This window comes from Chondrus crispus, genomic scaffold, assembly GCF_000350225.1.
Source record: "Chondrus crispus Stackhouse genomic scaffold, scaffold_26, whole genome shotgun sequence".
Classification (NCBI taxonomy): domain Eukaryota; phylum Rhodophyta; class Florideophyceae; order Gigartinales; family Gigartinaceae; genus Chondrus; species Chondrus crispus.
The window spans coordinates 297485-309384 of record NW_005179159.1 but is presented as its reverse complement, the minus strand read 5'-3'; the positions used below and the strand labels follow the sequence as shown (position 1 = coordinate 309384).

Genomic DNA, 11900 nt, shown 5'->3' with positions numbered 1-11900 from the left:
CTGCCTCTGCCGATGCACGCTGCCTCCCGCGCCATCCCGCGTGCCGCGCTCGCCCTGTTGCTGCTCTTTCTCTCCGACGACGTGCGCCCCGCCGCGCACGCCCTGCCGCCCCTGGCCTCCCTGCTGGACTCGTTCGCGCGCGCCCCGGCCCTGCTGCGTGCCCTGCTGGACGCCGTGGCCGCCGCCGCCCCGCGCGAGGCCGCGTTGCTGGAGGACGGCTGCGTGCCCACGCCGGCCGCGCGCGCGCCCAACGTCGCCCCCTCCGCACTGTCGCTGGCCGCGTCGGCCGCGTTGGCTAACGCCCGCGTGGGCGTAGGCCTGGCAGCCCTGGCCGCGTCCGCGTCCGCGTCCGCCAACACCCTGCACGCTGGCGTTAACGACGCGCTCGCAGCGCTGTCGGCTCGCCTCCCGCTCCGACGCGCCCCCGCCGTGGAGGGGGGTGGAGAAGCTGAAGCGGACGTCCGAGTGCCGCACCCGCTTGCCGAGCCGTACACGTACTTTGGGCAGGAGCAGCTGCCAGCTGGGAGGGAGGGAGCCGACGGCGTGGTGGAGACGCCCAAGCCGAATGGCAACGGATCGCCGAGCCCCGTGCCGGCGGCGGACCCCGGTGGTGGGGGCGGTAAGCAAGAGGGGAGGAAAGGACTGGCCGAGGATCGTGCTACTGCGGGAAGGCCGGAGGGCGAGGGGGGTGCGCAGGATGATCCAAACTTACCGACGGAAAGCCCGACGGTCTTGGCGGAGCAGGTGTGGGCGCTCCTGGCTGTGCTTTGTGGCCCGCGCGAGGGTAACCCGTTCCGGAAGGCGCTTTTTGAGTTGCAGGACGTTTCCAAGGCCGCCCCGGACCTTGAGAGCACCTATTCGTTCTCAAAGCTGTACCAAGCCCTCGGCAAGTGGATGGCATATCCCAGGGCCGCCTTGGTCGGCTACTACCTGGTGACCAGGAACCGGCGCTTTCGGACGTTTGCATTGTCCCGTACGGATCCGGACGTCCTGCTCGTTCCGCTGCTTGCTTCGCTGCGCAGAAGATGCGTGTTAGGGAGCACCGTCGCCGATGCGTACATCCCAGCGTCCATCGTGCTGACGCTGACGAGCGACAAGGGCTTCTGCGAGGCCATCGACGTGATCAAAGTCCCGATGGCCTGGCTCACCTACATCGAAGACAGGTCGCGCTTGGGGAGCGAGCCCATCACGTTGAGCGGGGTCGTGCTGCTCGTTTGCGCGCGGGTCATTCAACAGAGCCTCGTGCTCCGACGCCGCATGCCAGAGTGCTTCATGGCAAACACCTGCCTTGCGATCATGGCAAACGTGTCCGCAGATGTCACGAACCTGCATTCGCTCGTGGCGGAGAGGCTCGTTTCGCTGGTCGAGTTTCTCGCGCGGCGAAGGAGAAAGGCAGCCCTTCTGTCCAGACATAGCAAGGAGATGCCGAAGGCGCCGCCGCGAGTCGTGGAGAGCCCGAGGACGCGGTCTGACGGGATGTCGCGTGCCGACGCAGTGGGCGCGCCGGATCTCTTCGATGCAGCGAGCGCAAAAGTGTCATCTTTTGAAAAGTCGGCAGACTTTCTTGACCGTCTTTCGCGGTTCATCGGCATGGCGCTAGAGATTATCGTCTGTGTGCTCCGCTCCAGGAGTGTGGTATCCGTGAACCGGCATTTGGTGTACACGTTGCTGCATCGCGAGGCGGTGTTAGACATGGATGAGGTTTCAAGGTGCTCAGTCAAGTCGGAAGCCCTCATCCACATGCTTCGCAGAATGGTCGACTTCTTCGGCAAGTACATTGATGACACCGCGCACTCGCCGCGACATGGGGCCGGCGTGAGGAGCTCCGACGCGGGTGGGACGGGAATTTCTGTGGAGAGGGTGTTCCAGATCATCGAGAAGCACGCACGGCACTTGCCTTCGGACGTGTTTGAGGGGCTGCCGGAATCGCGATTTGAGTATGAAGAAGTGGACAAGTGTGAAGAATTTTTGAAACCGTATTCTTGGGCCCTTGCAACGCGCGGTTCGGAGGCTCTATGGAGTTTTGAGACGGCTTCCGTGCCGATTGAACATGAAAAGTTTCAGATATGCATGTAGCGTTTGGCGCATCGACTGTGTTCTTGAAGTCTTATGTGTATCGCCCATGAAGATTACGTGTTCTTTAACTAACAATAACAAAAGAGGTGGTGAGGTTGTCGTGAAATGGTTGTGTTTTGTTCGCGCACAGAATACTATTGTAAATACTGTAATATCTTTTTTTCCCAGTGTGAGGACGATTTTACGACAGACGTATGGCCGTCGGCTTCCTTTGTCCCTTGCGTTGTTGTCTTGTAGAGGAAGCTCGTTTCGACCATCAAGGTGGCATCGTTTCAGGTGCTGTATTCTATGTGCGGTCAAGATTCGCCTTGACCAGTTGCTTTGATCGCTGTTGTAGATATTACAGAGTTGGCAAGGTTCAGACTTACACTGATGTCAGTGTATATATACGCTGTCAACAGCGTATATATATATACTTGTACAGTAGTGCATAATATGCACTACTGTACAAGTATAAGATATTATCTTACCTGTACTCCCTTGTGTTCCCGAGCGAATGAACACACGTTTGACACGTGTAAGACGTACGGCAATACAGAAAGACATCTGCTCCTCTCTCCAACCCTCTCTCCCCCGATCTATTTTCATGCATCACCTCTTAGGTTCCAACTTGGAAGTGCTTGCCCTACGGCCCACTGCTCGCTCCGTTGCGCCCCCGCGCATCTGTCTGCTCTCCATCGCCCACTCGACTGCTCCGCCCCGCATCTGCATGCCAGTGCTTGAAGCGCGGAGCAATTCCCAAACCCACAACCGCCTCGCCTTCTTCATCCCACGATCCGCTCCTTCCCTCTCACAAAGTCTGACTTGTACACTCGCCCTGACCCACCCCGTCCCAAAATGGCCACCTTCGATCCCGCCACCTTCCTCTCCTACGTGGCTGTCTACCTCTCCGTCATGCTCTTCGTAGCCTACGTCCTAATCTTCGGCAACCACCAGTGCCACGCTTCCGGCCCCATCGCGCGTCTCCACGACCTCCTCCTGCACCGCCTCCCCGCCTTCATTAACGCCCATCTCTGCACGCTCTGCCTCTCCCCCTCCTCCGCCACCAACCTATCCTCCACGGCCGGACGCGTCTTCGAGAAGTATGTCATGCCCGCCACGTACATCCTCCTTCTCGTCGGCGGCCTCGCTGTGTCCAAGCTCAACCTCACGGACAGGCTCCACCAGCTCGACGTCATCGACCACGCCGTGTCCCCCTGCCCCAGGTCCAGGTTCTACTGCCACGCCCCCACGCTTCTTTCGCTCCCGCTGCGCACGCCCCCGTCTGCCATCTACGTCTACGCCGTCCTGGCCTTCTCCTCCTGGCTGGCCGTCTTCCTCACCGACCCGGGCACCGTCACCCCGCGCACCTTCCTGCCTTTGGCTTCCCTCTTCCCGTATGACAACGCCCTCTTCGTCCCCGGCCAGAGCTGCCCGACCTGCCGTCTGCCGAAGCTGCCCCGCTCGAAGCACTGTTCTTTGTGCGACCGCTGCGTCGTTCGCTTCGATCACCACTGCGGGTGGGTCGGCACTTGCGTCGGCTTTTATAATCTGCGTTACTTTCTGCTCTTTCTGGGTGTGCATGCCCTCATGCTTGTGCACGGCATTGTTTTGTGCGTGGAAATCGTACGCGCGAGGATGCTTGATCTGATTGCCGGCGATTATATATACCGCCCGACGCAGACGAAGATCACAGAGTTCAGCTTCAAGATGGCGTTCGCTGCGGAGACTAATGTCTGCGCAATCCTGCTTGTTCTCATCATGGCCTTTTGTATGGTGGCGGGGTTTTTCGTCTACCATCTGTCCCTCGTTGTTCGGAACAAGACCACGAATGAAACTGCCAAGTGGGATGGCGTGTACCGTACCGCGAGTGAGTTTCAGCGCAGAAGCGGTATGACCCTTGCGCAAGGAATGAAGGAAGAGGCGCTTGCGGAGAAGGAGAAGGGCGGACCCCATGCGGACGAGTTGTTGAATCAGCTCCCGGTTTTTGATGAAAAGGGCATTCCGCGGAATCTTTATAACACCGGACATTCGATCAACTGGTTTCAAGTTATTTTTCCGAACAGGTTTCAGGCAAACGCCACTCTTCTGGAAGAAGACAAAGAAATGTGGCAAAAGCTTTTGGCTTCAAGTAAAGATGACTGACATTTGTAATCTTTCGTGCTACATCTTTCTACAATATTTTCGGTGCGCTGAGACTTACCGTCGCGATGTCATCCGAAGTCATATACACGAACATAAAGTACAAGGTTCAAGCAAGCCCGAATTAACATTCCCTGTCGCAGATGAAGACGGTGTGCACTGCATGCACAAATGTCCGACTCTGCGCGGCGCGGGAATGTCGACTCACTGATGCACTGGCTTCTTTCGAGACTGCTACCCTGCCGCAAGAAGCTTGGCCAGCTCGGAGGCGGTTGTTCTAGTGGTTTGATCAGGACATGTTTTTGAATTTTGATACGCTTCCAAGTCAAGCCCAAACGTTTTGACAAGGACCAATGCGTCCGGGTCTCCATCCACAAGCACAATCAAAGCCGATAATAGTGGTCTCGCTTCGTTATGCTGTGGTGGCTCTTCGGAAGCCAGCCGTTGAACTATTGAATATATAAGAAGGGTCGAATTGTTTTCCCCCAGTTTTGCAACTTTGCCGTTTCGGCGGTGAGCACCCGCTAGGTTAAGTGCTAGAACTGCGGCGGTTTTGCGAACATTGGCGTTTTCTCTAGTCAGAGCCTCTACAACACATTCAACGAGAGTTTCGATAGACCCTTCTTGACACAGCTTTGCAGTGGGGGACGCGTGCTTGAATACATTGACCGCTCCACGCAATGTCATCATGCACGCCGGGAAAGGAATGTCCACATTCAGAATGAAGCGGTTAGCCAATTGCTGGAGGTGACCCACAAATTCTTCTGCTACAGTCTCCTTTTCTGCCACGTCGATACGCACCAAGTCTAAGGCTGGGAAAGACTTGTGGGGTGACACGGCGAGACTTAACTCGATAAGCGTCTGCTCATATGCGTTGTACGTCGGGACGAATTCCTTTAGCTTAGATGTGATAACGCTGCGATCCCCATGAGCAAGGGTTACTGGGCTTGCCCAGTATTGCCGCGATGGTGATGTAGGGACGGCTCTGGACGTAGTAGGGAGGGGTGGCCTGGTTGATGCTCCGGCAGCTGAAGATCCGTTGAGCTGTACCTCATGTCCAACACTCTGTTGTTGTATTGCACCTTGCATTTGCTCAATGACAGGGCGAAGCATAGGACCGAGTGCAGAGTTCATGGCCTCTGCGGGCAAATCCAAAATATACTGCGGTATGCTCTTTCCGACGAGGAAGCGGCAGCATTGATCCGTAAAGTTGTTACAGTTGTTGTCGAGGAGATGGTAGGTCGCAAAGGTGAAACTCGGAGAGATGGACGAGAGAAATGCACGAAACTCTACCATGCTTTTTTGAGTGGTGCCCATTTCTTCAATGGCATGTGGCGTGCCGTATGGCGTGGCACCGGGTGCATCGGCACAGATGCCCCCGCCAAAATAGTACTCGCGGCCGTAGGCAACGATGCCAGTGTGCCAGATGCCGTCGATTTGCTTGCCGAGTAAAGCCGGAGACATCGATCGTGCCATTCCCTGTGACAAATCGTAGATTCGCAGCTGAACAGAGGTCATCTTGATACCGTGGAGAGGCGCAAGAAGGGTAGCTGGCTGAAATGGAACGAGGCCAAACTGTTGTCTTCCACCGCGAGGCAAACTGTGGCTGCAAAAAGAATCCCGCTTTGTCCCGAACAATACGAGTCCAAGTCAAGAGTCTGTGTCTCCGCGACGCTGTGCAATACGTAGGCCTTTGAGAATGAGAATGCACCGATCCCCACTGAAGGTCCTTGAACCCAATCGGAATGCTCTTTGTGTCAAGAGGTACAAAATCTACAGTAGTCATGGCCACCAAAAAAAACAAACAAAAAAAATTATGATAATCGTACAGCACCCAAAGCTTCGACCACGTCACCTTCGTACGATACGCTCAGCTTTAGTGCGTCGCCCTGGACACCCAGTTTCCTCCATGACCGCAGATGCTAGTCCGGTACATGTTCTCTACGCGACAGCGACGGGCACGGCTGAGGACGTCGCTCAAAGTCTCTCCGAGTCGCTCGCCGCCCGCGGTACTCTGATCAAGAGCTGCACAACCGTTGATGAATACAACATTGCAAGCCTACCCGTCCACTCATCGCAAGGTCACCGTTTCATTTTCATAATCGCGACATGTGGCGATGGGGAGGTGCCGCTTAGTATGCGCAAATTCTGGCATTTTATTAGGCGCGCAGATCTTCCGGGCGGCATACTAGCAGAGATGCGATTTGCCATCTTCGGGCTTGGAGATAGGGCGTACGTCAAGTTCAATGCAGCGGCGAGAAAACTGCACTTAAGATTGCAGGACCTAGGGGCAGCGCCTTTTGCGTCGCTTGCGCTTGGCGATGACAGTGCGCAGGGTGGCTATGACAAGGAGCTGATGCCATGGTTTGCAAGCGTTTGTCAGGCTGTCGTGCCAAAATCTCATACTAATACCAATTACACAGACAGAAGAGGGGAGGTTATCGAACCGCGTATTTGCGTGCACCTAGTAGATAAGGGAAAGGGAACGCTAAGTGGGTCAGCTGCCACAAACATCTGGAAAAGTGGGCAGGCAGAACTCTCGGACTCAATCGCAGTTGGCGATCTACATGAATCTCATGTGCTTAAAAACGATATTATTACGGATGCCGCATTTCTATCGGATGACAAAGAGGTGCGTCACATCGAACTGGACGTCTCTAAGGCACCTGCAAAGTCTGGCCTGCTAGATTATATTCCAGGAGATATTGTGCATGTCATGCCGAGAAATCGGGCGTCAGCAGTAGACGCGTTCTTCCAGCTGACAGGGTTTGACGAAAATGCTGTTGTGCGAGTAGAACAGTCGCACACTAAAAAGCGATTCGGCTCCTACACGCTAAACGTCCAGCAGCCGTGCGTACTAAGAGAGTTCGTGTCAGCCCAGCTCGACCTCAGTTGCATGCCGCGGCGCCGTTTTTTCGAGAGATTGGCCCCTTTTGCAGCGGACGCAATGCAACAAGAGAAATTGATCGAGTTCGCGTCTGCAGATGGAGCTGATATTCTGACGCAATACGCCTACCGCGAAAAACGAACTATCTTGATGGTGTTGCGAGACTTTCCGTCTGCGAGACCTCCACTTGATCATCTAGTTGATATGATTCCGGTGTTGAAGTCACGGGCTTTCTCAATAGCATCGTCGCAGCAAGCACATGCGGGACAAATTCATATTTGCGCTTCGATCGTGCGTTACACAACGCCTCTGAAGTTTGCGCGTGTGGGGGTATGCTCTTCTTTTTTTCTGAACTTGGGTGTCGGAGATGTTGTCCCAATATTTTTGGAGAAGGGGACGTCGCTAAGATTTAAGGAGTCTAAACCTAGTATCATGCTTGGTCCTGGCACTGGCGTCGCTCCGATGCGCTCATTTATCAGCTCAAGTAAACCCAACGTTAATGGAAATACTCTATTCTTTGGATGTAGATCGCGACGTGGCGACTTCCTCTACGAAAAAGAATGGGAGCAATACCAGGCTTCGGGTCAATTTTCTTCCCTTGTGACAGCGTTTTCCAGGGAAAGAGCAGGCGCAAAAGTATATGTCCAGGACAAACTTCTAGAGGAATGTGAAAATATTTGGACTCTGGTTGCTAAGAAAGAGGCGCACGTGTACGTTGCAGGGGCTGCAGGTGCTATGCCAAAAAGTGTACGGCTAGCTTTGGTTGAGATTTGTCAACGATCAGGCGGACTATCCGAGATCGAAAGTAATTCGTACGTTCGACAGATGGAGGTTGATGGACGATTGCAAATGGAGTGTTGGTGAGAGTGTGCGTGCTTGAGAGTGTCACCAAGGGCGGTACGTAAGATAGGGTTCTTGTCCAAGGTCGCACTAAGTTTACAGGGTATGGTCGTGTCATGGTATTTCAACTAATCGAGAAACCTGTGCTCCTCACCGGGCTCCACAAATCTACATTCATCTCGTTTTCCAAACACCGAGTACCGATTCTTCGCAATAATATCACTGTATACATAGTCCCTCACCGGCTTCGGGAGAAGCAGCAACGCAAGTTCCGAAGGAAGAGCCATGAACCATCCAAGCCGGCGTCCAATTTTCAGCATAGCGTCCGACCTCACGTACGCTTTGTCACCTTCAACATATACCATAGTCGACAGGTCCGTGGGACAATCAAATTTTTCTGACAACGCCTTTCCAGTTTCACTCTGCAAGGCTGCGAATTTGAATTGACGTGATGTGTCATTCTTCATGACGAAATCGACCCCCGAGTTGCACATTGCACATACCCCGTCGAAGATTACCACGTTATCGCCGGGGCGATATCCTTTAGCGTGAAGTAGCGCATCACGTGCTGCAGCGGCTTCTGCAGCTGGCCGTTTTCTTGTTGCGCCGCCAGTTTGCATCGCAAGCGGACGACGCGGTGCTCGCCGGCTTGCCTGCCGCAAGATTTTTTGTGACCGGAATAAAGGACTGGTTCGCAATGGGATGAAGGCGCTCATGTTTCCGACGAGCGTTCTGTAACTTCGAAAGTTGCAACAATCTCGCTGGAGCACGTGCCCTTTTCGATAAGCCCGGTTACGGGGGGCAAGTGAAGTGATGGGTGCGTCATTGGTTCGTGGGATGTGGATGCGCGTTTTACTCTCGCTATCCAGGGGGACTCCCGGCTAGGACATTAATGGTCCCAGTGTACACAAGATGCTTTCATTTCCTCCATTCATATTGCAGTATTTATAGAAACAACCAATAACAATACATATGGTGTTCCTGGATTAAAAGCAGGAAACAGGGACTCAAAACCAGCTTCTCCTATTCCCGATGGCGCATTTCCATACGGTTCTCCGGTAGTTGACACAATGTCTCAGTTGCATTACAAGATCAAGACAAGATGTGATTGCCAGCAACTAAGCCTTAAAGTTAGAGCGAGGCATGATTTGCTTGCGAAAAAGATTATTAGTGATAGAGACGCGGATTCAGTCGCTGCAATGCCAACTCAAAAGGATGCAATGTTTGGCAGCCGCGTACAAGAGCTCTTCCAGAATCTGGATACAACATATTCGCGGCAGGGTGTTAGATATTCCGCCAGTCACAGAGGGAAGCTCATCAAGACACTTTTCCTTGCAATCTTTCTTGAGAAAGGCTGCAATGTAAGTGTCTTGGTACATGACAATCTTCGGGGATAACAGTTTTAAATCGATTTGGTTGATACCTCAGAAGGCGAAAACAACGTCCCCACCTTCAGCGATAACAAGAAATGAATAATGTATGCAATAGCCTCCGATTGCACTGCAACGATATGAGACCAGCACTTCTGCAAAAAGCAAAGGCACAACCTCCGCGAAGCCGTAGAGTCGTAGTGAACAGGTTGGTGGTGTCTTGAGACGAAACCCCGTGCTCCACCCACTGTGTGGCTGAACCTGTCAAAAACACTTAGCCTGAACAACAAATGTTCAGTGTCTGCCTTTGGTTTTGAGCTCATGTCTTGCGAACATCTCGGATTAAATCTTCTTCCAGATCGTCAAACGCCTCTTCATCTTCCCAACGAATCATGTGGACCCCATCGTCTTCATCCCCGCCATCGAAAGCTTCTTGTGCTATCTTCACTTCATTGACTGCCTCATTCAGCTCTACATCCAAAATTTCTGTGTCCTTGGCCTCGGCCACAACGTCAGGGTAGAACTCTGTGGACGAATCCTCAGCCTCGTCAAATTCTTCTTTTTGGTCCTCCTTCGGAAGATTAGGGTTAGTCCATGGCTCTTCCTCAACAAAATTGATCCTACCATCGCTTCCTCCGGGCAAAATTTTGGCAAGGGATTCCACTGGTACATCGTATCCTGAAAGGAACGTACGACCACCATCTGACATTTTCTCGATGAGCACACCCACACCAACTACTTGCGAGTGAGCCATTTTCGCAAGCTTAAAGAGAGCCTCAGCAGTGGAGCCGCCGGCCAAGAAATCATCAATGATAAGAACCCGGTCGCCACTTTCCAAGTACTCGCAGGACACGATAAGCTCGTTGGTTGTGCCCTTCGTCGCCGATCGATACGTGGTCTGATACGAGTCGCTGATTGTGATCGGGCGGCTTTTTCGCGCGAAGACGAGCGGAATGCCGAGTTTGCGAGCCGTCGGAAGCCCGACGATAAGACCCGTCGACTCGACCGTCAGTAGCTTGTTTGGCATGGTGTGGCGCAACCGCTCGGCAAGCTCCTCCCCACAGACCTCCATGAGATCTGTGTCCACCATGTGGTTTAGAAAGGAAGACACTTTCAGAATTCCTTCCTTGAGCATTTTACCATCCCGTAGAATACGTTCCTTCAACAACGTCGCGCCGACGAGAATCTTCTTTTCCGATTGATTGATGGCCTCAGCCGCGTTGTTGGCCCTTTCAAAGTGGTCAAATGTGAGCCCCAACCGCCTCGTGAGTTCTTTGTACAGCTCATCTAATGCAGCGGTGGTGGCAATAGTCGCGTATTTCTGACGGCTAAACACGATGGCAACGTCGACAGACCCGTTCTTCATGATCTCCATCTCGCCGTCGTAGTACGCCACGGAACTCTTAAAGCGAGTCACCCGATTCTCATCAGAAATGGGCCGCACGCGATCGATCATGGCGTCGGCCTGCTCCTCGACGTCACGCGTGTAATACCCTTGTTGCATGCTCTTGTTTATACTACTACCAGACTCTGGGGCGTCGATGGCCAAGTCACTGGTCTCCGCAATGGCCGGTAGGCCAGTGACTTCATAAACAGCTCGAGCCTTTGCCATAGCGATCTCGTCCAACGTTGCATTCTTGAAAGCGTCCTGGCAGCCATCTGCCGGTAGAAAATCGGCAAAGTTGCTCTCAATGAGAATAGCCACGCGGGCATATTGATTCCTGAGCTCGTGGGCCTTGCGTGGACTAACTGACAAGGCCCAGGCGTCTGCCCAGTCGTCGTTGGGGTCGTCCATGGCTGACTCGATGACGCCCGCCTGGAGCTGCTGGCGGTGCTCCTCGAGGCTAGCGGAGTAGAGAAAGTCGCCGACACAATAATTAGAGTCTTGTTGGTGTTGCTCGTCAATGGGTAGTTGTTGCGAGCGTGTGATGGAGGCGCTGGTGAGGGAGGCGGAAGAGGACGGGGGAGGGAAACGGTCGGAGGGCGAGTCCTGGGTTTGGTCGGACGGGGGGAAATTGTTGCCAATGGGGTAGGTGTCGGGAGCGGCGTTGGCGAGAATGAGGGGTGGGCGACGACAGGGGCTACATTTTGGGTGGCGCAGGATGGGGCGGGGGCTAAAGAGGGAGAGGGGGTTGAAGACGAATGCCATGGCGGGCGACCAGTGCACGAGTGATGGAGCTTCCACACAGTGTGGGCGAGATGGTGGTGTCGCAGTCAATTTTGCTGTGGTTAAGTGAAGGAATGTGCTCCCATGGCGAATGCGTAGGTTGCTACGGTAGGTGTGTCTCTACGCGGGAGAAGGTGAACAAGGGTCAACGAAGTTGAGGGTAACGAGAGGGCCGCTCAATCTCGGCCACGATGAGCGGCAGCTCCTGCTGGATTGTTGTTGGACACGTGTATACAGTTGTACAGTACAGGGGGGTACCCTATTTAGTGCTACCCCCTGTAGCGTGATAAAATAGGCACTAATCGGGTTTGGCACAAGAACGGTACCGTAACAAGAAGACTGTATTTAACTACCCAAACCCATCAAGGTCGTCTGTTTCTGCTTCTTGCGTGGCTTGAGAGCCTCAAATATGATGCGTCTGGCCTTGTGCAAATGTGAA

General features: G+C 53.8%; 8 protein-coding genes; 4 read left to right on the top strand and 4 right to left on the bottom strand.

Annotated features, from left to right (window-relative positions):
- The first annotated feature begins 2050 nt into the window (after positions 1–2050).
- CHC_T00004965001 (hypothetical protein) lies at positions 2051–2401 on the top strand. Its single transcript, XM_005716737.1, has one exon. It carries the CDS (start codon positions 2051–2053, stop codon positions 2399–2401), a length of 351 nt encoding a protein of 116 aa, XP_005716794.1.
- A 759-nt stretch (positions 2402–3160) lies between these two features.
- On the top strand, positions 3161–3952 carry CHC_T00004964001 (hypothetical protein). Its single transcript, XM_005716736.1, has 2 exons — positions 3161–3681; positions 3745–3952. The coding sequence occupies exons 1-2, from the start codon at positions 3161–3163 to the stop codon at positions 3950–3952; spliced, it is 729 nt and encodes a 242-aa protein (XP_005716793.1).
- Positions 3953–4164: 212 nt separating this feature from the next.
- CHC_T00004963001 (hypothetical protein) lies at positions 4165–5514 on the bottom strand. XM_005716735.1 is given in 2 exon segments: positions 4165–4431; positions 4432–5514. 1 exon segment carries the CDS (start codon positions 5512–5514, stop codon positions 4432–4434), a length of 1083 nt encoding a protein of 360 aa, XP_005716792.1. The 3' UTR covers positions 4165–4431.
- A 4-nt stretch (positions 5515–5518) lies between these two features.
- CHC_T00004962001 (hypothetical protein) lies at positions 5519–5983 on the bottom strand. Its single transcript, XM_005716734.1, has one exon. It carries the CDS (start codon positions 5981–5983, stop codon positions 5519–5521), a length of 465 nt encoding a protein of 154 aa, XP_005716791.1.
- A 123-nt stretch (positions 5984–6106) lies between these two features.
- On the top strand, positions 6107–7948 carry CHC_T00009367001 (NADPH-dependent diflavin oxidoreductase NDOR). Its single transcript, XM_005716733.1, has one exon. It carries the CDS (start codon positions 6107–6109, stop codon positions 7946–7948), a length of 1842 nt encoding a protein of 613 aa, XP_005716790.1.
- A 52-nt stretch (positions 7949–8000) lies between these two features.
- On the bottom strand, positions 8001–8640 carry CHC_T00004961001 (hypothetical protein). XM_005716732.1 is given in 2 exon segments: positions 8001–8052; positions 8053–8640. 1 exon segment carries the CDS (start codon positions 8638–8640, stop codon positions 8053–8055), a length of 588 nt encoding a protein of 195 aa, XP_005716789.1. The 3' UTR covers positions 8001–8052.
- A 200-nt stretch (positions 8641–8840) lies between these two features.
- Positions 8841–11443, bottom strand: CHC_T00004960001 (hypothetical protein). XM_005716731.1 is given in 2 exon segments: positions 8841–9613; positions 9614–11443. 1 exon segment carries the CDS (start codon positions 11441–11443, stop codon positions 9614–9616), a length of 1830 nt encoding a protein of 609 aa, XP_005716788.1. The 3' UTR covers positions 8841–9613.
- Positions 11444–11466: 23 nt separating this feature from the next.
- On the top strand, positions 11467–11619 carry CHC_T00004959001 (hypothetical protein). Its single transcript, XM_005716730.1, has one exon. It carries the CDS (start codon positions 11467–11469, stop codon positions 11617–11619), a length of 153 nt encoding a protein of 50 aa, XP_005716787.1.
- The last annotated feature ends 281 nt before the right edge of the window (positions 11620–11900 follow it).

What these genes read in the sequence shown, in the direction of transcription:
- CHC_T00004965001 (XM_005716737.1), top strand. Translation starts at nt 2,051, where the DNA reads ATGAAAAGTTTCAGATATGCATGTAGCGTTTGGCGCATCGACTGTGTT.
- CHC_T00004964001 (XM_005716736.1), top strand. Translation starts at nt 3,161, where the DNA reads ATGTCATGCCCGCCACGTACATCCTCCTTCTCGTCGGCGGCCTCGCTG. An exon ending in TTGTTTTGTGCGTGGAAATC is followed by an intron (nt 3,682 to 3,744) that starts GTACGCGCGAGG and finishes ACGCAGACGAAG; the next exon opens with ATCACAGAGTTCAGCTTCAA.
- CHC_T00004963001 (XM_005716735.1), bottom strand. Translation starts at nt 5,514, where the DNA reads ATGGGCACCACTCAAAAAAGCATGGTAGAGTTTCGTGCATTTCTCTCG.
- CHC_T00004962001 (XM_005716734.1), bottom strand. Translation starts at nt 5,983, where the DNA reads ATGACTACTGTAGATTTTGTACCTCTTGACACAAAGAGCATTCCGATT.
- CHC_T00009367001 (XM_005716733.1), top strand. Translation starts at nt 6,107, where the DNA reads ATGACCGCAGATGCTAGTCCGGTACATGTTCTCTACGCGACAGCGACG.
- CHC_T00004961001 (XM_005716732.1), bottom strand. Translation starts at nt 8,640, where the DNA reads ATGAGCGCCTTCATCCCATTGCGAACCAGTCCTTTATTCCGGTCACAA.
- CHC_T00004960001 (XM_005716731.1), bottom strand. Translation starts at nt 11,443, where the DNA reads ATGGCATTCGTCTTCAACCCCCTCTCCCTCTTTAGCCCCCGCCCCATC.
- CHC_T00004959001 (XM_005716730.1), top strand. Translation starts at nt 11,467, where the DNA reads ATGGAGCTTCCACACAGTGTGGGCGAGATGGTGGTGTCGCAGTCAATT.